Below are 23,550 nucleotides of genomic sequence, written 5' to 3'. Positions count from 1 at the left end.
TGAGGTCTGTGATCCCTTGCTGGTGGGAGTGTTTCCCAATGCTGCAGGGTGTCCCTGGCGTGGCCTCTCTACTGCGTGGGGCAATTCCAGTGTCCACTACCGCCAGCGCAGCAATCCAGGATGCCCCCATACTCAACTTACAGACCTCACCCTGGGCTCACAAGACACTCACACCAGTGTTCCTGCAGGTGTCTCAGGTTTTCCCAGGTGCCAGATGGTCTCCTAAAGTGGTTCTCCCAGGCGCCAAGGTGCCAGATGGTCTTCCAAGTTACTCTGCTTTGTACTCTCCTCTCTCTGCTCTCTTCTGAATTCAGCAGCCCCAGCTCCCCCACTCCCAGCACCCACCTGTAGATTCTGTGGGGCCGGCAGCCCTCCTCGCCCCACTTCGGCCTGCTGTGGTGCAACAAATTGCCTGCTCTTGTGCACCCTTTGTGCCCCAGGACAAGGCAGTACCCAGGGCCTGGTGGGCCACTTCTCAGTCAGTTTCCTGGATCACTGGCATTCAGGCTGACCCCTGGCCCCCAAGTGCTGGCCCCAGTCCTCTCTGTGTGCCCCTGCCTGGTCGTTTCCAGTCCAGGCCGTCTCAACCTGTCAGCCAGCTGCTGGCATCCGCACACCGCCTACCGCTGACGTGCAACTCTGGGCACTCCGCCTTGTCTCATCGGTCTTGACCTACACTTGTTGGCTCCCCTGGGGAGCAGAGCCCCTCTCGCCTCTGCATCCCGCTCTCGTCCGCATCACCACCAGGTTCCTTGCACCCGACCCGCAGCTAGTAATCTGCGCAGCTGGGCCTACCATCTTGTTGAGTCCACGAGGAAGATCATGTGTCCGCTGAGGATTGAAAAATGTCTACATGGAAGATCAGCACGACTACTGCCGCTGTCTTCACCCTCACCATGCCATTGAGGACTGTGAAAACTGCCAGTTCTCCAACAAGACGCTGAGGGATCGTCATCTCGTTGCGTAGCTCGAAGACGCCGACGGGGCCTCTGCCTCCAAATCTGTATGGAGCCATACTTTGCTACGGCAGAGCAGGACAGCCCAGCGAACCACCTCCTAGTAAGAGGTCTAGGTCGCATGATTTCCACGCCTCCACCAAGCAGAAGCACAAGGAAGCTTTGTTTGAGCCCAGATCCTCCCACAAGGACCGGTCTTCACCAAAGGACAGTGGCCCAGGGGTGTCTGCGGAGAAGGGCATCCTTTTTTTTCCATCGCCCCAGGGAAATGATACCTTCAACAAAACATGCTTCAAAATCTGGCAGCCAATCTTCATCTTCGACAAAAGCTACCTCATCATCGAAATCGGCATCGGGTAAGCCCAGGCCTCCCTCCCAGGTCGTCTACCTCCACCAGCACCCTGCCAACTAAGCCATCAACGATGACGAGTGGGCACACTGCTCTGTCAACGAAGACTTTGTCAACGCGTACCAGACGACTGTGACACCCTCGTCGAAAGCTCTGTCCTGATCCCGTGGACAGGAACAATTGGGGTTTCTCATAGGATCACTACTACCACCACCACCATAGTGACAAACTCCTGAAACCCTGACAAGCACAGTGTCCGCACTGGCGGCTCGACCACGGGTATCATACCCTAACCTTGGGGTGGCTGTACTACTAGAAGTTACTCTGCTTGAGAGGATAGCTCAGGGGCAACGTGCTTGCCTCGGAAGCAAGACGACACGGAGCAACACAGGTTCGATCCCCGGTTCTGCGCTTACAAACCTCTGGGTATTAAGCACGTTATAAATATCATATCATATATACTATCGTATTAGAGCAAAGTCTTTACTCCTCTGAGGGTGTAGAGGAGTGTGAGGAAGAGGCTGTCATGTCACCTTGGGACACCACCTCCTAGAAGGCAACCTAGTTCACCACGGGTGAGGCAAGCCTAATCAGACTGCCAGTATTACAACCTATGCACTTGTATCCGGCAGGGGATGGCTTGCCTCCAATGCAACCTGCTCCATCGTTGCCTCCCCAACGGGACATGTCGCTGGACATTTTTTCCGCCTTAACCACACTGGTGGCAACCTTGAAACAGAGGCTCCCTGCACCGGATCCACCGGTACCGCCTGGACGGCCTTGCACAGATATCTCTGGACCATCCAGGGAGGATAATGATGACATTCCATGACCCCCCAGGAGAAGTGAACCCCAGTCAAAGCCCCAGCAACTGTCAGATACTAGGGATGGACACAGATCCCGACCACATGGATGACGTGGCTCCCACACATTCATTCTACACTGATGAATTTGAAGATTTCATCACAGCGGATGATATTCCAATCAGGGGCTCACTCCCTGATGAGGTAGGGTCGTTTCATGCGCTTATGGCCAGTGCTGCCAAGATGTTCGGTCCCACCCCGGAGGAACATCGAAAAGACAGCATACTGTATTAACACTGAGAGCAGTGCAGAAAGTCTGTGATGTCCATCCCGCTGTTGGAGGATATATGAGAGGAGGGCCTGGTCACCGCAGCCCATCCTGCTATGGCCCCAGAGAAGAAGGAACACTTTGCCAAAAAGTACAGGGCCACAAAGAGAGCTCCTGCCTGCCTCTGCACCCAACCCACGCCAGACTCTGTTGTTTCTGCTGCTGCCAGGAAGAGGTTCGCTAACCCATCGTCGTCCTCCTTTCTCCCTGACAAGGAGGGCAAGCACCTCGATGCTTTTGGAAGGAAAATTATTACTACCGCAGCCACGACCATCATGGCTGCAAATGCAATGGCCATCATCGCACGATACGATCGAGAGTTGTGGTATAAGATGGGCCCCATTCTGGAGTTTCTGCCAGATGACAAGAAACAGGAAGATATGGAGATCTTCCGTGGGTGCGAATTGGCGTCAGACCATGACATCAAGGTCTTGGTGGACACCGCCGACACAGCTTTTCGCCAGCTTGGAAATGGAGTCGTCCTCTGCAGGCAATGTTTGCTCAAAGCCACAGATTTTGGACCAGATGTCCAATCATGTGTCGTAGATATGCCCTTCGATGTAAATGACCTATTGGGGGTGTGGGGAAAAGTGGATGAGGCTTTACAATCCATTAAAACAGACACTGAGACTGCTCATTCCCTGGGCACACTACAACAGAGGCGCCAGTCCTTTCGCTCTGGGAAAGGGTGTTCTGGTAGGACTTCGCGGGACAACTACTGCACATACCAGTCCTCATCTTACCAAAAAACACTGTACTCGGGACCAGTATAGGAAGAAATCCAATCCTACAGGGGTTTGCAGCGCTGCCGTGGCTCCTCCCAATCTAGGGGCCGGTCAAGCAAACAGGCATGACCAGCCCAGGGCCCAGTCCTCCCACTTCAGCACCCCTGTGGGAGGATGCCTGGCAAGAATTCTCAAAGAATGGAGAAAAATCACGACTGACAAATGGGTGCTATCCCTTTTCCAGCAGGGCCACTCACTGGAATTGTTAGTCTTTCCACCGGACATTCCTCCCGCACACAAGCCGAAAAGGTTGCAAGACCACCTGCTGCAGGAAGTATGAGCTCTGCAACAGAAAGGGGCATTGGAGAAGGTGCCGAAGGACGAAGTGGGCAAACAACTTTACTCCCGCTACATCCTGGTAAGGAAAAAGGCACTGCACAATAAGGCATGGGTTGGAGGCCCATATTAGACCAAAGGGTGCTTAACAGATTTCTAAAGGCTGTGAGAAACGGGAGGGTATTCTCACACTTACCCCCCTTGGATCGTCTGCGCAGGTGGCAAAGGAAAAGCTTGGGCGAGACATGGTATCCCCCTTTCCCTGTTGACAACCAACCCAATCCTTCCCCGACTTTAATAGACTGTTATAAGCCAGTTCCCCTCATTTCTGCACAATTGGCACTTGACAGTACTGGGACGAGGAAGAGGCAACTAAGAGCAATGAAGACTATGCTCTTTTACCACTCTTGTACTGGGACGAGGAAGATGCTTGCTTAGAGTTTGTGGTCAGGCACGTCCTTTTGAATGTGGTCAGGCAGGTCAAATTGGACATTCTCACCTTCGGTTTGTCAAGGGGCGCTAGGTGTATAAAAGGAGACCAGACCAGTGGGGAAGAGAGCGACAGGAGAAGCAAGGAGGCCGGTGCAAGCAGCAGAGATCCCTACTGGAGCAGAACACTGAGGGCTGCGGAGAGGTGGTCCATGGAAGCGTAGTGTGGGAGCTGGGATTCCCTGGAGCAGGCTGAAAAGGTGAAGAGCCGTTTGGGAAGGCTGCTTCTTTCCCTTGAAGTGCTTGTTCCCCTGTGTTGGAGAAGAAATCAGAAGACTTTGTGATTCACGCTGCAACAAGAACGGTTAAAACGACTGCGAGTTTCTGATGAATAAGAAACCCGTTCTGTGAACTTTATTATTTGCTGATCACGTGCCTCGAATGAGCACGTTTTCAAAAGTCTCTGGACCTTTCATTGTCATTTGGCAAACAGCTAGTCATGTGTGTCAAGAAACACATTTTTTAATGTCTCAGAACACTGAGCAATTCAATTGGAGTGAAATGAACGACTATTGAACAACAGATAAAGTGAAAATAAAACATAAGCAACACATATAATTATTGAATACCAAACTGAATCAAAACCTTGATAATAAACAGAATAAAGATATTTGGACCCCAGAAAAGGGAAAGGAACCTCAAATCCAAACAAACCATTACATGATTGAAGTGCTGAAATAATTATAACTTAAAATAAATGACTTTAAAGAACATGCAAAGAAAAGAGCTTGCTTTACAGTGGATTTAAAGAAATGAAAGGAGTATTGATGTCAACTGGTATGTAAGCTGAAAACTATAGGAATAAATATTTAATGACAAAATTAACTGAACCTTGGAACTTAAAATTTAGAAAACAAGGATACTTAGTATTTTAACTGTTTCTTAAATCTTGGGGAAGGGAATCCTGAGTACTGATTAGGACTATTTCATCTTAAATCCAAGGAAGGTAATTTTGAGACTTTTTTGCAGACCTGTTTTACACTTGGGAAAGGGAGCTGAAAGGATCTGCGAGCTGGAAGAAGCTCAGAACTTGGTTAAAACACTGTTTTTTTCTTTTGGTTGATGACATCCCTACACTTTGTACAGATTTAGTTGTGAGGGCAAGCATAGGTTTTGGACACAGAGTTCTAAGTTGAACTCCTTCACTCAGACATTCCTTAGTTGTATTTAGGTAGGGAAATCCCACCTTAGTATAGGGCAAGTTAGGCCTTTTTCCATCATGACATTTAAGTTAATAAAAGTGTTTATTTTAAATTCTGAATCTGTTTTCTGTGTCTTCCTTCATGATGCCTTTACAAGGCATAAACGTTCCATATGGTGACTCTCCATGTTCTCTTAAAGCTACAGCAGGGAGATTTCTTGGCGTCCCTCGACCTTCAGGACGCTTATTTTCACATCTCATGAGTGCACCTTTCGAGTCTATGCACCAGGCATTCATTAAGCATCTTTCCTGGAAAACCGCTTTCTTGGTGGCCATAACATCGGCCAGGTGAGTGGGAGAAATCCAGGCATTTTCCTCCAAACCGCCTTATTTGACATTTCACAAGGACAAGACTGTTCTGTGTAGTAGTCCAACCTTTATGCTTAAGGTGCCGTCCTCTTTCCATCTCAATCAGCAAGTGGTCCTGCCCGTATTCTTTGGCACGTCGACATCTCCAGCGGAGCGCACACTTCAAGTACTATAAGGCGCGTACTAATTCGTTCCGTGCTACATATCAATTGTTTGTGTCGTTTGGAAGGCTCTGTCAAAGTTCATTTTAAGATGGATTGCAGCCTGCATTTCATTCTGCCGTCAACAGACCAGCTGGCCATTCCTGGCAGGCCCTGGGCTCACTCCACCAGAGCAGGCTGCAACCACTGCATTCCTCTCTGGGATCCCGCTGCCTGACATCTGCTGTGCAGCCACCTGGAAATCGATGCACCAGGTTCTACTTGGTCGACAGAGATTCTGCAGAAGAGTCTAGAGTTGGCCAGTCGGTTCTGCAGAACCTTTTTGCATGTAGTTAGTAATTCTTCAGTGGTAAGTTGTCCTGGCAGCTTGCCTCCGTCCGTATGTATTGTTTTAATATTGCTTTGCAATCTATTCACAGCATGTGCATCTATGAACTATCCAATGCTGGAGAAGCAATAAGTTACTTCCCTATAACTCTGGTTCTCCAGCATTGGTATCTTTCATAGATTCACATGTAACCCACCCACCTGCCCCGCATGGCTCGTCTTTTGGATCTTCCTGCCACTGGCGTGCGCTTGCCAAATCTGAAGATGGCTGACAGGGGAGGAGTTAAGGGAGGTGTTCCTGTTGGCTGTGGAAAGTATGACCCAAAATGACTGTAGTAGAGCACAAAAGTGACTGACATTTTTCAGTTTATTTTTATTTTTTTATGCAAGGTCTTTTGGTTTACATTTTGAATACCTTTAACCCTTCTAGTCAATTTTCACAGTTTCATCGACTGGTCATCCAAGTCTCTAATGCCTCTTCCTCAGTCCTTCTTCATCTGAGGCATCTAATTTCTTGAGGATTATAATTACCAATTTTACAAGGGCTATGTTGATTTTGGTGTTCCCTCCTTCAATCAGTGTTCTCCACCAATCGTCCGTACTTCTGTTTGGATAAGTTCTAAACATCTCCCCTAGGCAGTTATCACGTTCCTGCCTAAGGCCCCTGCAGCAAAGGAAAGATGTTTTAGAGTTTCGTTCTCTCCCGGGAGTTCACACAATCTGCATCCTGTACGCTTGCTCAAGATGTTTCTTCTTTGCAGTATCTCTCCTGTCGGTAATACATTAAGTCTGTACCTCATTAGTATTGACCTGAAATACCAGTTGGGAAACCGTGACAAGTACCCTGGCATCATTAATTTTCTTGGCTGGGCACAGAATTCTTCGTAGTTCTTGTATTTCCTGTTGTGCTCTTGAGTTTCTATCCAGTCCATTGTGTAAAGTTTTTTTGTTTGTTTCGTCAGGGTTATTTAGTAGGTCTTTCTCTGTTTTGTTGAGAGTTGTTACCTTTTCTTGACACAATTCTTGCCATTCTGTTAACACTCGGTCCGTTTGTTCCCGCAGAGATTTTTTCAACACGTTGAAGCCTCTGGGTGCATTCTCCTCCAAGCATTTACGATAAAAGGACATTTGTTTCCAATCGGCTATAGCTTTCAGAGATGTCAAGGCCAGCGCTCTCCTTATTACTTGTATTGGCACTGAATTAGGGAGTTGGAGCACTTTCCGCCAGAACAAACCCCCCAGGGTCGGCCACGTTTGAGTTGGCAAGGATATTGAGGTTTCGGCTCCATAAGTCAGTATGGGTACCACTTTCATTCTGTAGGATTTTATCAGCGGTATTATGCTGAATCTACAAAACCTTTTCAGAATGATTCTCCCCTGTGAAGCTATGTTAATAGCTTTCCTTCTTAGTCCTTCAGTTCTCGGTGCTTCACCGTTGATGTTATTGATGCAAACTCCCAGGTAAGTAAATGAGTTTACTTCCAAGATTTTTTCCCCTTTAAGTGTCCTGATCAATTTACTGGTTTTACCGTTGTTACCTCCCTTTGGAAACCTCATTATTCTTGATTTCTCCGGGTTAATAGTCAAATCATTTGTGTCCACATATGACTGTAAGGTGTCTGTCTTTGCAGGCCTATCGGGGTCTGGTCTACTAAAACGATGTTGTCTGCGTAGAGTAGTCTCCCTCTTGATGTCCCCGCAACTTTAGGTGGATAGCTGCGTGTAAGATCGAATTCTTCTCCCATGTCTGATGATAACAAATTGTAGAGCTCCGGCACTAGGGGGCAACCTTGTTTTAGCCCCATTTTGATAGTTATTTGATCCGACGGAGACCCTGTCTTGTCTAGCCTTATTCTAATGTTTGTGTCCAAATAAAGGTCTTTGATGTTTTCCACTATAATTTGGGGACATTCCCACTTCTCCAGTTTGGCCCAAAGTTTCTTTCTTGTGATTGTGTCGAGGGCCTTAGATAGGTCAATAAAGGCGATGTAAATTTTCTGTTCTTTAGTTCTGGCAGTTCTGGCAGTTCTGGCTTTTAGACGGTTAAGCAAAAATATGTTTAGTGCGGTGCCCATTCCTTTCACGAAGCCAGATTGCCATTGATCTCTTTGACCTTTCCTGTTACTCTATTCTGTTAGAGCCTTCAGTAATGTGGATGCAAATACTTTCCCTGCCACGTCCAGGAGAGCGATTGGTCTATAGTGATCAGGACATGTTCTCAACCCTTTTCTATAAATTGGGACGACCACTGCCGCCTTCCAGGACTCCGGTATTTTTTCAGTGCATATCACGCATTTGAACACTTGATGTAGAAATCGAGCCCACTCTGGTATATTACTTTTAAGGATGGCGTTTGTCAACCCGTCTGGTCCCGGGGCTTTGGAGTTTTTTAGGTTCTTCAATATAATTTCAATTGACTCTATGCCAATATCTAGTCCGTCTTTCTTTGTGTTTGCCAATGCTCTTCGTTGTAAAGGGCACCAGTTATCCTCTTGCTGTTGAGTAAAAAACATAATGATAATGACCCATATCTCTGCTGTGTTTTTTTATCTTATTTTATTTAACATTCTCTCTGCATCTTGTTTAAGCATGGTTTACTTATGTAGATATAGCCAATTCCGATAGTGCTGTTTCAGCTTTTGGATTTCCTTGCTACTGTTCAGACATCGAGTCTTAGTCAAACGGGTGATGTTTTTCCTCAGATCTTTTCTTTTTTCGTACTAGCGTATCGTATGCATCGGCATGGATTTTTCAATTTAAGTTTAAACTGCTCTGTAGCCAAGAATTATCAGCCTGACGGGGAATATTCACAGCAGGTGAATCTATGAAGGATACCAATGCTGGAGAAGCGGAGTTACAGGTATGTAACTTATTCCATATTAACATATTAGATTCTGGAAGGAAGGATTAAATTGAAGGATTAAATTAAGGATTAAAACAAATGTAACACTTGTCTCCTTAAAAGGAGTGAATTGAACATTTAGGCGTTCAAGTCCTACATTGCCAAAGGTACTGGGACGAAGAAGAGGGCTGCGGCAACCTTGAGCTGCAAGTTGCAGGCTATTAAGGTTAATGACCCACACCAGAGGGAGACTGAGAAGCATAACAAAAAACCTTGGGTGCAGGCCATAGTGTGTAGTAACAGCAGAAGTGGAAGGTGGAGTGATTTCCGTGACTCCACCCTGTAGTTGCAGTTGAAGGGAGAGCAGAGATGCTGTAGGTGCCAATGTTTATCATATGGATACCAGTTCTGAGAGGGTCTCGTCCTTCAAAGACCTTGTTTGCAGGGGTTGCGCAGCTGGAAACTTTGTGTAAAAGATTTCCCCCTGAACGTGATTGCAGAGGTTGTGTGGCGGGAGCCGTGAAATTTGGATGCTTTCCCCTCCACAAGGCAGGCTCTGGTGGCAGGTGAGCATCAAAGAGGCTTTGGAACAAGAAATGCTCCTTTTCTGATGAGCGCGGCCCAGAGAAAACCGAGGAAAGCAGTTTTCTGTGCCACCCGAAGCAGAAGAAGCAGACAACCCGACGGCAGCAGAGTAAGCAGACGCTCAAGCTAAACCAGGTGCGTACACTAGTGTACTGTGACCCTGGAGCGCTCCATAACCACCCGCTGGCCAAGCCCAGGTATTTTGAATACCGTACAGAGCAAATTGGCAGAAACGTAAATATTTGGTATATCGAACTGAGGTGAAGCAGAAAGAGAATTACTCTGAATACCAAGCTGATACGAAGTGGAGAAAGTGGCAGTGTCCATTGTATATGTGAAGGTCAGAATAATTGCAACACGCAAGGGCAATATTACTAGAAACCAATACAAACAAATATTGCCAAAGCCAAAAGAGGCAATAACTAATCCAGTGAAAGAGAATCAACATTGCCAAAGCCAAGAGGGGACAATTAAGCAGTAAGTTGTTTATAAACCCTATTGTCAGAGGAAGAAAGACGCAATATGGTATGTTAAAACCATTTATAGAGCGCAACTTTCACCCGAAGGCATCATGGAGCTAAGACAGACCGGTGAGGACGAGAGCAAATAATTCAAAATTAATGAAATAAGAAAGTTTTGAGATGGAGCTGAAAAGTCAAATGATCCATGATTTCACAAAGATTAAAGGGAAGCCTGTTCCATGTTTGAGCTGCCGCAATTGAAAAGGCTCGGCCACCTATCCTAGCTCGATAAATTCTAGGTACTGAGATCCGAAAGTCTAAAGCAGAGTAAAGCGGTTGAAGCGACAGAACTTAGACTGTAAGTAATCAGCACATTGATTATTAAAGGCACAATGGACCAGACATAATGCCTTGAACTCGTTTCAACGAGGTACCTGGGGCCAGTGAAGGCCCTGTAGCCCAAGTGAAATATGATTGCGAGAGGAAAGCCCAAGTACAACACGTGCTGCAGTGTTTTGCAGCACCTGCAGTCGATCCAGTAAAAAGGCTGGCTGATGCAGACACAGCGCATTACAATAGCGTACTCAGAATCAGCGAGGCCACCACAGGTGCCTGTAGAGGAGTAGAAATAAACTGTAACACTTAACGCAGAACTCTCAGTTTAAAGTGGCCTTGCTGGCAATATAAGCATTTCCTAAGCCAAAAGAGAGCAGGAGCGACAGGAAACCATTATCAGCTCTTGATTAAAAAGAATGGGAGAGCAAGAGGGGCAGGAAGTCTGCCCTTCTGACAGAAGGTGTTCAGGAGGAGAGGAGCATAACCTGCCTTGCATGTGGCAATCAAGTGTGAAACAAACAGCACCAATGTGTCTCATGTTTTCCCTGAAGTAGTAGTCAAAATTGATCTTGTGGAAAGTCGAGACTTTGTACGTTATGTGAAGCAGAATTGTGCCACGGAAGTACTTGTAGTAGCGTTTATAGTGTCATTAGTCCTGGCAGGCGAGTACACCAGGGGAGGGGACCTTGTAGTAGAGGCCTGGCAGGTGAGTGGATCAGACAGAAGTCATGGAAGTACTGTGGTGTGGTTCAAAGTGTTGAAGTGGCAAGACCACAAAAGCTCATTGAGAACTGTTGTAGAGTCATCCTGACAGAAGTAGTTTTGCTGACATTGATGCACTGTGGAGGTACACCTTTTTGTTGCTAAGTATTAATTGTGCGGAACTCTCTGCCACCGGTGGTGAGACAAAATACTTGCTGAACGTTTTGAACTGTTGGTTAAGCCCAAGTAAGAGACTTACTGACAGAAGAGGAACTTTATTAGAACTTTGTATCAAGACAGAATTTCCTTATTCCTTTGAACTGTTGATTGAAATCCTGATTGAATCTGGTGAAGGGGAATTCACCCAGGTTACAAGGAGGAACGGTTACCATGTCTTAAAGATAGATGCTGCTATTGTTATACCTGAATTTGCTATGCATTATCTCGTTGATGTATGTACAAGAGTGAGGAACAGAATCCTTTTGTTAGTATTTCCTTTACCTTATTTTATATGTAGGCAAATCCTCTTTGGGCGATTATAAAAACCCTTTTGAGTTTAATAAAATGGCATCTTTTGAAAAACCCTGCAAAGTTATCTGATTCACGTTTCTGATCCTGCACACTAAACAATGGCATCAAAATGATATTTAGAAATTCTAGATTCTTAACCATACGTGCATTTATTTTTATGAGCATAGCTACTGAAGACACATTTAATGTGCATAGCTACTGAAAATGCATTTCAAATGACTTAATATCACGAACACATGCACTCATCATAACCTGCATCTTAACGTTTCCCTAACTGCCTAGCAGCATATCGGAAGCTACAACTATAGCAATAGAACAAATTGCCTCCTAGCCCCCTTTTTTTTGTTTAAATGCGCGCTGCAAGAAACACATGTAGGATAAGTGAAATTACTTCAAACACTGAACAATTCCCGTTACAGTACCATTGCTTTTAAGAAAAAGCCTCTCACGTGCTTTTAATCCTTTCTGCCAGCTCCAGCTGTGCGTTTCCCTAGACATCCCGAGCACAATCATTTGGTCAAGTCACAAGCGTTCTGCGTTTTTTAATAATACAAGCGCACGCAGCTGCCCTTCTGTGAACGTTCTACTTTGAAAGCGTTATGTTTGTTCCGCCTTATCACCTGCACACACACCTTTCCTTCTACGGCAGCAAACAATGAAATAACAAAGTTGGATGTACAACCTTATGCCGTACACACTCAGCATTGATAACCATGTCACCACGAGGCACATGTTGAAGTGTTCACCAGACTCCCCAGTGGTTGACCATGTCATCACAATACTGCAGCAACTCACGGATCTCCCGATGGCCCTCAACTCCAACCGTCTCCTTGGAACGCATGGCTGCAGGCTGCAGCCGGGCCCCCTGAAAGCCGGCTTAGTTCTCCAAAGGCTGTGAGGAGATTGTGCAGAGCACCCCGCTTATGAACGGCCAGTTGGAGCACCTTCATCTTTTTTCCCTTTTTCTCATGGCTGTCATCCAACTGCTCTAGAGCCAGGTAATTGGGCGGCTCGAGCAGAGACCGGCACCCTGCACATCTGCGACCATCTGGAACTACATCTCCCAGAATACACCATTATGAGCACAACGGCTCTCATTCACAGTACTTTAATGCCTCCCAACATCATGAATACTTGGATCTCGTCATCCTCTTCACAGGGACAACAGCAGCTCCAGAGTCCATGGCAGAGACCTTGCACCTGTGGATCTTTCTCCTAAAGACTGGCTCTCAGCTGCAGCTTCTCCATGACGGCATCAACGATGCTGCTTTCCTGCAGTTTTCTTTAATAAATGTGTATCAGTTCTTCAGGACTTCACTTCAGTGGCTTTTCGCCTTTTTTGCTTCTAACACTGACTGGGCCTTACAACATTTTATGGCTTCTTGGCATCTCGCTGCCAAAATGAAGTGTCCTACTACTTCGGGTATGTCCATTGGAACCATGAATGAGGCGCGAGTCTGGTTTACATAAAAAGGAAACTTGATTTATTTGTTACAGGGTATACTATAGGTGGGAAACGGGAGAGCAGTAGAATGGCATCCACCCAGGTCTAGCTCCCATCCTGAAAGTCCAGTTCAACTGACAAACCTAGAACATGTAGATTCTTCACATTCCATGGCTTGCACAACATTCTAGTAATGATTATATAGGCAATAAGCATACTACACTATGCCTCATGTCTTTGTATACCAAGAGATGCACCACCCCTACATTTATTGATGCAGGAAGGCATATCCACCTTTTTGTACCCCATTCCTTCATGCCCCTGTCCCATCATGCTTCACTCCTCTGTTCTTTGTTCTTCAATCATTGGCGGTAGGGTACTTTTGCTGCTGTGCTAGTCGTATTTAAATTTAGTCTCCCAAGCACCACCTCTAACTGGAAACTGGGTGAGTAGTACCAGTGATGTCTTTTGGGACACAGTCACTGTGAATGTTGGTGGTTAGCTTTTTGGCAATACGTCCTCTGTTCCCAGGCATCAGGCTGCTGCATTGGAGCTTCAGACACTTTGTGCTGCATGGCATGAAGCTGGTCCAGACACTGTGCACATTTTTGGTTCTTTATTGTACAAAGAGACGATTTCTTTAACACATACCTTAAAGTTGTTTAGAGCAAACTCGTGCTCCCAACATTCAAGACTGTCACTGTGACCCAGATTGCAACCTTTAAGAAGTCAACAATTAAGTATTCTGTTCTTAGATGAAGTCCACTGCCTCACTATGGGAGGTGGATGATGGAGTTGGCAAGGGGGTTGGTTCTTGAAAAGTGCCAGTCCGCATATACGGTCTTATTGTGGCATGACTTTTTTCACTTGACATCAAGGTTAATGCAAACATTAGTTTTATTATGCGACTATCTTGGCCTACATAGATTTTAAGCAGGTCTAGCCAGGTGATAAAACCTATCAAGTTTGCTTTACCCTTGATGCACCTTAACTGTGCATCAAGGGTAGAACAAATATAAATGTTATTGCCTGACTAGAGGCCAGTCTAGCCAGGTATTAACGCTTATGTGCTCAGATGCAGGCAGCGCAGCCCCCGTGCAAATAAAGCACATGGGGTACTGTGCTGCCCATCACCCAGATGAGGAGGCAGCCTGCTGGCTCAAATCCACCACCCTCCGCCCATCATGCCATTCTGCCACTGGTTAGACCCGATCCAGGGGCTGTGACGAAGTGTCATGTTTTATGCTAGATGATGGGACTGGGAAGACAATGAGGGCCGGGAACTACCACCCTCTGTTAATTAGGCCTTTGTTGAGGTTTATAGAAGATACTCTGTCTCTCCAGCCGCTTTGTCTTCCCCTTTGCCCCCAAAAGGGTCCCGTGATACACATTGCATATTGTCATGTAAGCCCCTTTTGTATTTCATGAAATGTTTCATGTCCACTTTAAACATAGAGCTACCAATTCTGTTCAAAGAGCTTGCTGGGAGGAAACTCGGAGCGTGCATTTTTTCAAGAGTCGCCATGTAGTTGAATGAAGTTCTAAGATGGTGCAGCCAGGCATGGACCCACTTGCTTAACAGCAGGTGCTGGGGAGTTTGTAGTTCCCTAATGGTGAGTCAATTGCAGCGCTTGTTCCCCATGTTTGCACAGCTGAAGTCACTCAAACAATCACGACTCCTATGGGTAATCTCACTTGCTTTATAAAGAGGAGGATGAAATGGAGAGATGTGTGGGGATCAGATGTTAGAAGCATGAGCTGAAGGGCTGTGTGTCTCTGAGCAGCAATCGGGTAAGGTGTACAGGAACAGAATGGAGAAGGAGGGGAAGAGAATATGGAGATAGGAAGGGAGAGAAATATAAAATTAAATGGGTGGAAGAGAAGGCACGGATTAGGCGTGGTGGCGGAGCACATTATAGTATGGTTGGTTGAACATCGTGGAGGAGAGAAAGGTCAAGGCAAGAGAATAGGAAAGGTGGAAGTGATGAGGTGGTGACCAAAAATAGACAAGTGAGAGGGGAAGGTCAAGACCCAAATTTTGAGGGACTGCTGGAGGAGTAGTACCTGGGCTGGTCTTGGACAGCCTTTCAGAGGTTTTAGCCTGACCATGAAAGCGCCCAATGTGATTATGAAAAGTATCTTTGTGTCTGGTGCTTAGCCCACAGTTGATCCAGTGCAATGGAGTGGCGTTTTATCCTGAAAAGGTAGACATCCTCACATCTACAAAAGCCAAGCAAGCAACTTCAATTGCCAAGAAAGAAGTAGAGAGCACTTTAAAGTCCAAAGACTGTGTGACTGTTTATCTTCCAGGAAGGCGCAGACTAAAGGAGAGATGGAAGGAATGAGGACCCTATCCCTAGGGAGAAGTTTAGCCTGTTTTTTCCATTAATTTCCCACCAAGTGACCTATTTTAAACACAATCCCTTTTTTCTGTTTTGTGCAAGAATAACCTTTGAATTTTAGAACTTGGCTATGAGGCGTCTATTAATCCCACTGTTTTGTACAGGGATTTGGGTAACTAATCCGATTGTAGTCTACAAACAATGGCCATTCCATGACAAGGCGTCCCCAACGGTTGATGAATATTGACTTTTGGGAGTGCTCTTCTTCAATAACATTTCTTCAATAACATTGTGGGCTTGTGGCTTCTGGATTGCAGGACGCAGGCTGCAGGGAAAAACTTGGGTGGAATTCAGGATTGGTGTCTCACCTAAGATTGTTTTCAAATAAGTGTAGTTAACCAATTTAGAAAGATACATTTTATTCTTCAGGTTTCAGATTTGTGGCAATGTCATGTCTTTCTGAATCGAACTAGCCCATCTTGCTTTCTGTCAGGATCAGTCCCTTGAAATATTGGTATATGCACACTGCCATCAGTGTCCCTGTGTTTAACTTTATTTTGGTAAATATATTCTACTGATGACACAGGGGACGCTAGGGGCACAGGGGACAAAAGGGGCATAGATGCGATGTTTGGCATCGGACGGGCCAGAACTAAATGCCCCTTTGGAATAACAAGGAGGGACACATGCAAATTGGTGAAGCTGCACACACCTTGCCAAGCTTGAGGCAGCTGCCTCTAGGCGTACGATCCACATGGCCAAAAGAGTATCTGTTTCTCCAGCCAGGTTGGCGACGCAAAGCGTGCTGCTGCAGTTCCCATTTCTGCCAACAGGCACCATGCCATAGCCCTTAAAACAGAGAAAAATGGGTACGTATCTCTTATCAGGTTTTTCTGGCTCCTTGCGCCATATCCGATTCTGCAGGTAACTTTGCCTCACATTCCCACATTCTTTATTCACCCGCATCACCCCTTCTTAGAATCCCCTCATTCCTCCAGCTCTGCAACTCTTCACCACTTGCTCCCAACGGTTATTGTTGATAATAGCCCCTTTTACACTAAATCAGACTTTGTGTACACCGAACATTCCTCTGCTCTTTACGATCTGTAGCTGAAAATTCGTCAGCAAGAGGTTAAATGGATGCGGTCACTGATTGTCCTTTGAATGCTCTCAGACCCTGCACAATTCTAGATGCACTAGACACAGTGCATCCGTTACCTCTACTTCATTTGGTATAAACGCCCTAGGGTCACCAGAAGTGTGGGGGATGAGAGAGCAAATATAGCAACATTTTACAGATCTCTCCCCAACTTTCCTCATATGGTTGTACCACACATTAGCTGTTACGGAACCATGTGCATCTACTGTTGGGTCTGTTTCATCATCCTCATTTTTCAAGAAATAAACATTTCTTCTTGACTTGGCAATATATTCTTAATCTGTGAAAGTAAATAAATTCAAGACATCTATATCCATACTCGTTGCCATCTTCGAACATGACAAAAGAAACGTAAAGGATATATACACATCCAATGCAAATTCAGTTTTCTTATTTTTTCATTTGAAACGCAGAATTTTGGCTCCAGGATCTCTATTCGCTCCCCCTTTCTCTATTGTTATGAACCATGAATCCTTAGGGCATACTCATCTTTGAGCCTGCTCCTGTGCCAGTGTAGGCATACCGGTATCTTTGTGTATCGCTAAGGTGCTTGCAGCTCTTGTTGCCCACCACCTTCACGCAGTCTGAGTCACATAAATCACTTGGTGCTGCCCATGGAAACATCACTCATTCCAGCAGTGAGGGAACGTCCGTTTGTCGATCCAGTTGGATGGAAGCAGTTGTTGCTTGTGTTAATCGTCAGTTTCCTTGCCGCTTACTCCTGTAGACGGTTGGTGTGAAGTCACAATCTGTGACGATATAATCTTGACACATATGGTTGAAGCCCTAAGGTGCTCGCTAAGCTCCTCACCTAGCACCTCTGTGGTCTTATGTGCGTCTGATACAGTGTGTGGAGGTGAGAGCGGTGTGTGTAGTCTACGCCCCGTCACGTTCTCGTGAGGGCTGAGGTGGTGGTCTTTCCCTCACTGATTTCTTCAATAAAACGGCACCAAAGGCATGCAGTGCAGCCATGATTTTCTTAAATCTTTGCACATCTTGGCCAGCCGGGACTTAGGAAACCTGTTTAACCTTACACGTTTCCGTTTGCCTGGGGTTAGTACACAGAGCACAACCAGTGCTTGATCCCAAAAGCGAAATAATGTTGCGAACATAGCATTAAAAAAGTGGGTCCAAAAACAAAGGTGGGGACCCCTACATGGGCATCTGGGGCGAGTTCAATATGTACTAAACGGCGAGGATTCCCTATGTGCTGAAAAATTCAATAAATGTTTCAGAAAGCGCATGCTGAGGACCAGAGAGTGTGTTCTTATTAAAAATATTTAATTTTATTCTGTTACAATTTAATAAAATACATCATTTTTGAACAATTATAAGACAACATTTAATTTCCAATCAACATATATTTTTGTGAATAAAAGTTTTTTTTGTGCAAATAGCGCATTTTTATGTAAACATTTCTCCTATGTGTATATCACTAACACACCATTCTACGTTCATCTTCACAATAAAATCTAGTTTGTATAGAGACATTCTAATTGACTTTTACAGTAGTAATATTCCTACTTTGACAGTTCACCATTATATATCAACTATAAGTATCCAAGATTATTCTAGTAGTATTCCTCTCATCATTGGATTTCCTTTTGTATAGTTTCGACTTGACATCAGTTGGCCAGATTTTACAGAACCATTGGTCAACGTCTTCTTCAGGATTAGTAGACTTATTTAGAGACTTTATCAGTGCTTTAAACGTCCATTTAGAAAAAGTTTTCTTTTTGCAGCTTTGCAAAAAGTTCCAATTTCCGTGGTTTTTCCCAGCAGCTTTTCCGGACAAGTGCCTGACCGTATATATGGGATTTCCTGACTTGACCAGGTAGGAAGAAGGACAAGCAACAATCTTGTGGCGTTGCATTTTAGGGCACTAGCCATGTTTAGTAGGCCTAAGCAAATGGGCACACTAGAAATAACACACACATTGTAAACATACATTTTCTGCCACCAGCTTGTCTTTAGGCACATATAAAAGTAACCTAAGCACCCATGTGTTAAAAGCTCGGTTGATACAAAATTATCCCTGTTGCACTGCATTGTAAGATGCTGTGTGCAATGTTAAAAAGTTACAAAAAGTAAAAGATGTAAAGCGAAACTTAGTTTCCCAGTATTGATGGTCTGAAGGACTGATCAGTTTCCCCATAACAAACTGAGCAAAATGCCAGGGGAGTGAAGCTGGGGCTTCACTTCCCTGTAAAAGGTAACGACTGGTTCATAATTAAAAACAAAAGGTTTAGGGGGTCCATAGAACTATGGAGGAAAAGTTGCCAACAGCCACCACTCTAGGGGAAGCCAGCAGGGGTGCAATGGGAGGGGGGGGTTTGTCCTTGACCACACTACTGCCGATCATGGCCAGCCAAGGTAGATATACGGTCAGGGCGTTACGCCCGTAGAACTTTATGGCGGGAGGGGGGACCAGGAATGGGTATGCAAACTAACCGCTATTACTCCCATTCCTTCAGCAACTATATACAGGTTCCTGAATCTAATGGGCTTGCCTACTTCTAGGCTTTGTTTGATCAAGTGAGGTCCAGAGGCCGTGGGTGCAGAGGTCACTTTTGGCATCTGGGTTGGGCCCAGCTAGTAGCCATTTCCAGGCTCTAGTTAGATGATACTGAAGAGTAGACCTCTGGACATCCTTGGCTTGACAGGGTGAAGTGAAGACCTCCACAGAGCAGGCAACCTGAAACAGGCCCTGCATGGCTGCTCTTTGGTTAGGAAGGCAATAACTGCAGGGAAAGGCATCTTGTCTCACAAGTTGAAGCTCTTAAGATTTGCAAGGCTGAACTCGGAACGATTACAGGTGTAGCGAGTTGGCCCAGGAGAAAGCTAGTCAGTCAACTGAGTGGTCCAGAGTCAAATCCGAAGGGTGGTCATGCCAAGATCCTCGAGCAGTGGTCTGGACAGGTTCCCACCGTTCAGGGGCCGAAGCACTGCAGAAGGCCTTCTTGTGATCTGTGCATACAAAGGAGCAGAGCATACAAAGGAGCAGGGCTTCATCGGGACTTGGCTGGAGTGCTGGCTGGCCGAAATAGTCGTCCTCTGGTTGTCAGCTGGCTGCTCTTCTTTGCCAAGGTCTTGACTCCAGTAATGATCTTTTGAATGGCTGCAGAAGTCCTCTTTTAATCCAGGATTTGAGCTGCAGTCGCCCCCAAGCCCACCAGTTGTAAGGATCTGCACCATTCAAATTGGCAGGATCTGTTCAGTCATGGACAGCCTCTGGTTAATACATCTGCCCAGCAATGGACACAATTTTGTTTGGATTTGGAAGGGATCCAGACAAATGTAATCCCCACATTCTGCCGCAAACAAAGATTGCCACTTTTCCCGTCAAATGGGAGCTTTCCCTGGGAAAGGGCGTCCATACATGCCAATTCTGGACCGAACGGGGCAGGAAGGCCAAAGCACAAAATGGCCAAAGGATAGACAATATTTTGTGGCATGGCCATTTTTGAGTATTTGGTACACTAAATGGCATTATGAGGTAGAAGTGCATGTGTGAAAAATCAAAAGCATGTTTGAAATACGGCTTGGCATCCTTTGCTGCAATATTGTTCCAAAGGCAACAGAGACCTAACTTGCCCAGTAAGTATAAGAACCCTACAACTGTATGATGTGGGTTCGTTTGATATTAAACTTCAAGGCCTGGGGCGATGCCTAGGCTTTGATTGTAATTTCAGTTTTAATCCGTTTTTGCAGCAAACGTGATAAGGCTATGGGTGGATGGAGGCGATTAAAGGAAGGGGTTATTATTCCCCAAATCTTCCGAATTAGCCTTTCGACAGTTGCAAGTGTTTGTTGTTATTTTAGAACATTTGTAATACTGTAGAGATGTGCGCTTTATACAAATATTAATAAAAATATTTTTGAAAAAAACACGAATGTCTGCTGCTGCCCGCCCATCCCCTGGACACAGTGGCTACAACAGTAAAGTTGGAAAAGCCAAAGTAAAAGAGGCACAAAGTATCTCTACTGCACTTCACTTGAAGGTTATGAGGACAGTTAAAAAAAAAAAAAAAAAAAAAAAAAAAAGAATTCCGTTAAGGGAGTCAGGGTCTCTCAGTAGTTAGTCGTCGGGACTGATCAGTCTCTCTAGAAAAGGTGAGCAAAAGCAAGGTAAGTAAGTCTGAAGGCTGTACTTGCCTCCCAAAAGTTGGGTCGGACAATAGCAAAAAGATGGGGGGGGGTGGATGGGGTCCCATATAAGGCTACGGAGGAATGCAGCAAAGATAACATTTTACTAACAAAAACCTTTCAGTCATCACAGTTTTGTTTTGCTAGTGGGACGGGTGCACCCATATGTCTGACTCGAGCTTGCAGTACGTAGACACGCAAGCTACACATTAGACAGTGGCCAATGAACCTATGACCTGTTTGGGTTGTATTCTCGTGCTTGAAGGGTTATGAACTAGCAGTTTGGGCTGGAATGTATCTTTTGGGGTGGGACCAAGCCTGATATGCAAATGTTTCCCCTTCTCTAAATGCATGACATGATGGAAAATGATGCTCTAGAGGGTAGCCTAGAGCACTGCCAAAGGTTAATAATATACATTCTAAACTTTCAAACACCTTTCTGTTTTGCTCTATGCTCGTTATTGCCATCATGACAGAATGTCTTTTTGTTTTGCAACATTAACCCCTGGCTGAGATTGCATTTGATTAATGTAAAATGTGCAAGTTCGGATTGCGGTGTTGAAGTAACTGGTTCCCTTTCAATTTTCCACAATTTGAAAGATCCAAAATTTGGGATTACCTTCATGTTGTCACAGTTCACTAATCACGTCACAGTTCACTAATCACCTTCTCGTTTACGCGTGGCACAAAATGATTCCTCCTTTTGATTTATTTTCTTTCTTTTTTTTCGGGGGGGGGGGGTTTACCCTCCTTTTCTAATATCTTTTACAGGCCATATATGGAGGAACCACGACATGTCAAAGTGCAGAAAGGTGCAGAGCCTCTCGGAATTTCCATCGTGAGTGGGGAAACAGGTGGCATTTTTGTGTCTAAAGTCACACCTTCAAGCATTGCTCACCAGGCCGGCCTAGTGTATGGGGACCAATTGCTAGAGGTAAACATTTCTGGCGTGTAAAATACCCTTACTGAAATATGCAGTTTTTCTATAGAACAGTTCATTTCAGTAGTCTGTGAAAAAGAGGAGTTTTTGCGTTTGTTTTTTGAAACACAAGCTCTTGTACATGCCCTGTCAGACTGATAAGCCACATGACACAAACAGGTGTCATGTACACAACTCTGTTCACAACCCCGTTCCTTTATTCAACAAAACGTGTCAAATACTTTTACAGCAGTTGTCTGAGTGTACTATTATTGGGCCTTGAAACAGTGTGAAGTTATTTCATGTAAGGATTTGGTCACTATGAACGACTGGCACAAAATGATCACTGTGTGGTGCTCTGAGGTTTTGTTACAGCTGGGAAGAAGGTGCAGTGGCAGACATTTGTGGGAATGATGTTCCAGGCTAGATGGAGGTGCATTAATCAAGTAACGTTGTGTGTGATTAGCCTTGTGGAACATTGTTGCTATTCCAGCTGTGCACGGCTGTGAGTGTCTTTAGTAGTTTTACTGGTTCACAGCACTGGAGTGAGGTGAGTGAATATGTGAAACACAGTCCTGCAACATCATTTGCTTTTAGGAGCTACGTAGTGCTTTTAGCATTAGTCTTGAAATGGCTGCTGGCGGGTTTGAAGTATACTGGCAGAAATATATAGTATTCTGGCACCCGAGTAACATAGATGTTAAGGGTCTTTTGTGCAAAAGTCCAGTAACTCGTCATCGGAAAGTTGCCTCGATAATACTTTTTAGTTGGTATTACTTGAGACATTGGATTGCCATATAATCCACAGTTTGAGCCATGTTGTTTCCGAACATGGTCTAGTGCAGATTTTATTTACTATTATGTAGAAAGGTATCAGTTGTTTGCTTTTATTCACAGTACTTATTACATTGTTTTTGTCTATTTCTGTTTACAGTTCAACGGAATAAACTTGAGGAACGCTACAGAGCAGCAGGCACGGCTGATAATTGGACAACAGTGTGACACAATAACTATCTTAGCCCAGTACAATCCTCTAATGTGCCAGTCAATCAGTCATTCAAGATCCAGGTAAAGTCTGTGACTTTGTGTATCAGAAACTCGTAACGTAGAAAGCTGCAGCTCTAGTCATTTGCAATGGTGCTGCAAGATGGATTTACTGACGCCTCACAGAAGACCATTTTCTGGTTGTCCTCTTTCCTTTTCTGAGATTTGTGTATTTGCACTATCTTGCCAGTATATTGAAAATTGCTATTTACTCCTCACGCTGGTGACCTGAGTTTTATTCAGCAATCTTAACAGAATTACATTTTGATTTTGTCTCTTATAGAGGGTGTGGTGTCTAGGTAAACACAGCAATGTATTATTAATTTAAGTCACTAAGGCTCAAAAGTATCCCATCAAGCCTTCATGAATCATCATCCAAAAATATTCTCTGTAGCCATTCAGATTCCTCAACACATGACTATTGTCTTTAACATAGAGACCCATTTTGAGAATAGATTCCCAAGAAAGGTTTTGGAAATGCTCTCAAGTGGACCTTATTCCACTACTCCCTCTTAGCAGCAAGCATAACAATCTATTCGGTAGGCACAGTCCAGTAATGCAGGCCTTAACCATTATAAATTACAAATAGCATCACTTCCTCTTATAGGGAACACCTTTCTCCATGGGGAAAGAGTTAGTAAAGAGTTAGTAAAAAGGAACTGAATGAGATGCCCCGTGGAGTGGGTCTTACAACATCTGTTGTGCACATCATTACACCATAGAAAAATATATGCTGATATTTAACAATTTCCTTTACTGATATACAGATATTTTGCCATATTTAATATAGTGCTCTGATGGCCCTTCACCTTTTCTCCATACAATGTGTTGTGGTCGCCGTAAAATGCAGGAACTGTGCCCTCTGCAAAGCACTCTATTAATAATACAGCCGTCTGGTACGCATGTAGGACAAAACCCAATTAGGTTGATCTCTATGCGCACAGCCCTGGCTGCAACCAAAAATCATTTTCTCCTCCTCTTATATTATAAAAGCACTCAAGCAGCAGGAACTTTTTTCAGGTCTGGGTCCCTCCAAATACTTGATCTATGGCGCA

At 44.9% G+C, this 23,550-nt stretch overlaps 1 protein-coding gene across 9 annotated transcripts in view; it reads left to right on the top strand.

Annotated features, from left to right (window-relative positions):
• The window catches only part of DLG5 (discs large MAGUK scaffold protein 5), a 1,559,980-nt gene that overhangs the window by 1,089,565 nt on the left and 446,865 nt on the right, over positions 1 to 23,550 (top strand). For all 9 annotated transcript variants that reach the window (XM_069610999.1, XM_069611004.1, XM_069611003.1 and 6 more), the window contains 2 exons: positions 21,304 to 21,466; positions 22,386 to 22,519. In XM_069610999.1, coding sequence (XP_069467100.1) covers positions 21,304 to 21,466; positions 22,386 to 22,519 — 297 coding nt within the window. The remainder of the gene's footprint in view (positions 1 to 21,303; positions 21,467 to 22,385; positions 22,520 to 23,550) is intronic.

This window comes from Ambystoma mexicanum, chromosome 8 (genome assembly GCF_040938575.1).
Source record: "Ambystoma mexicanum isolate Mex_15411 chromosome 8, UKY_AmexF1_1, whole genome shotgun sequence".
Taxonomy (NCBI): Eukaryota; Metazoa; Chordata; class Amphibia; order Caudata; family Ambystomatidae; genus Ambystoma; species Ambystoma mexicanum.
The sequence above is the reverse complement of the archived record's forward strand: the minus strand, read 5'-3'. Positions and strand labels throughout refer to the sequence as shown.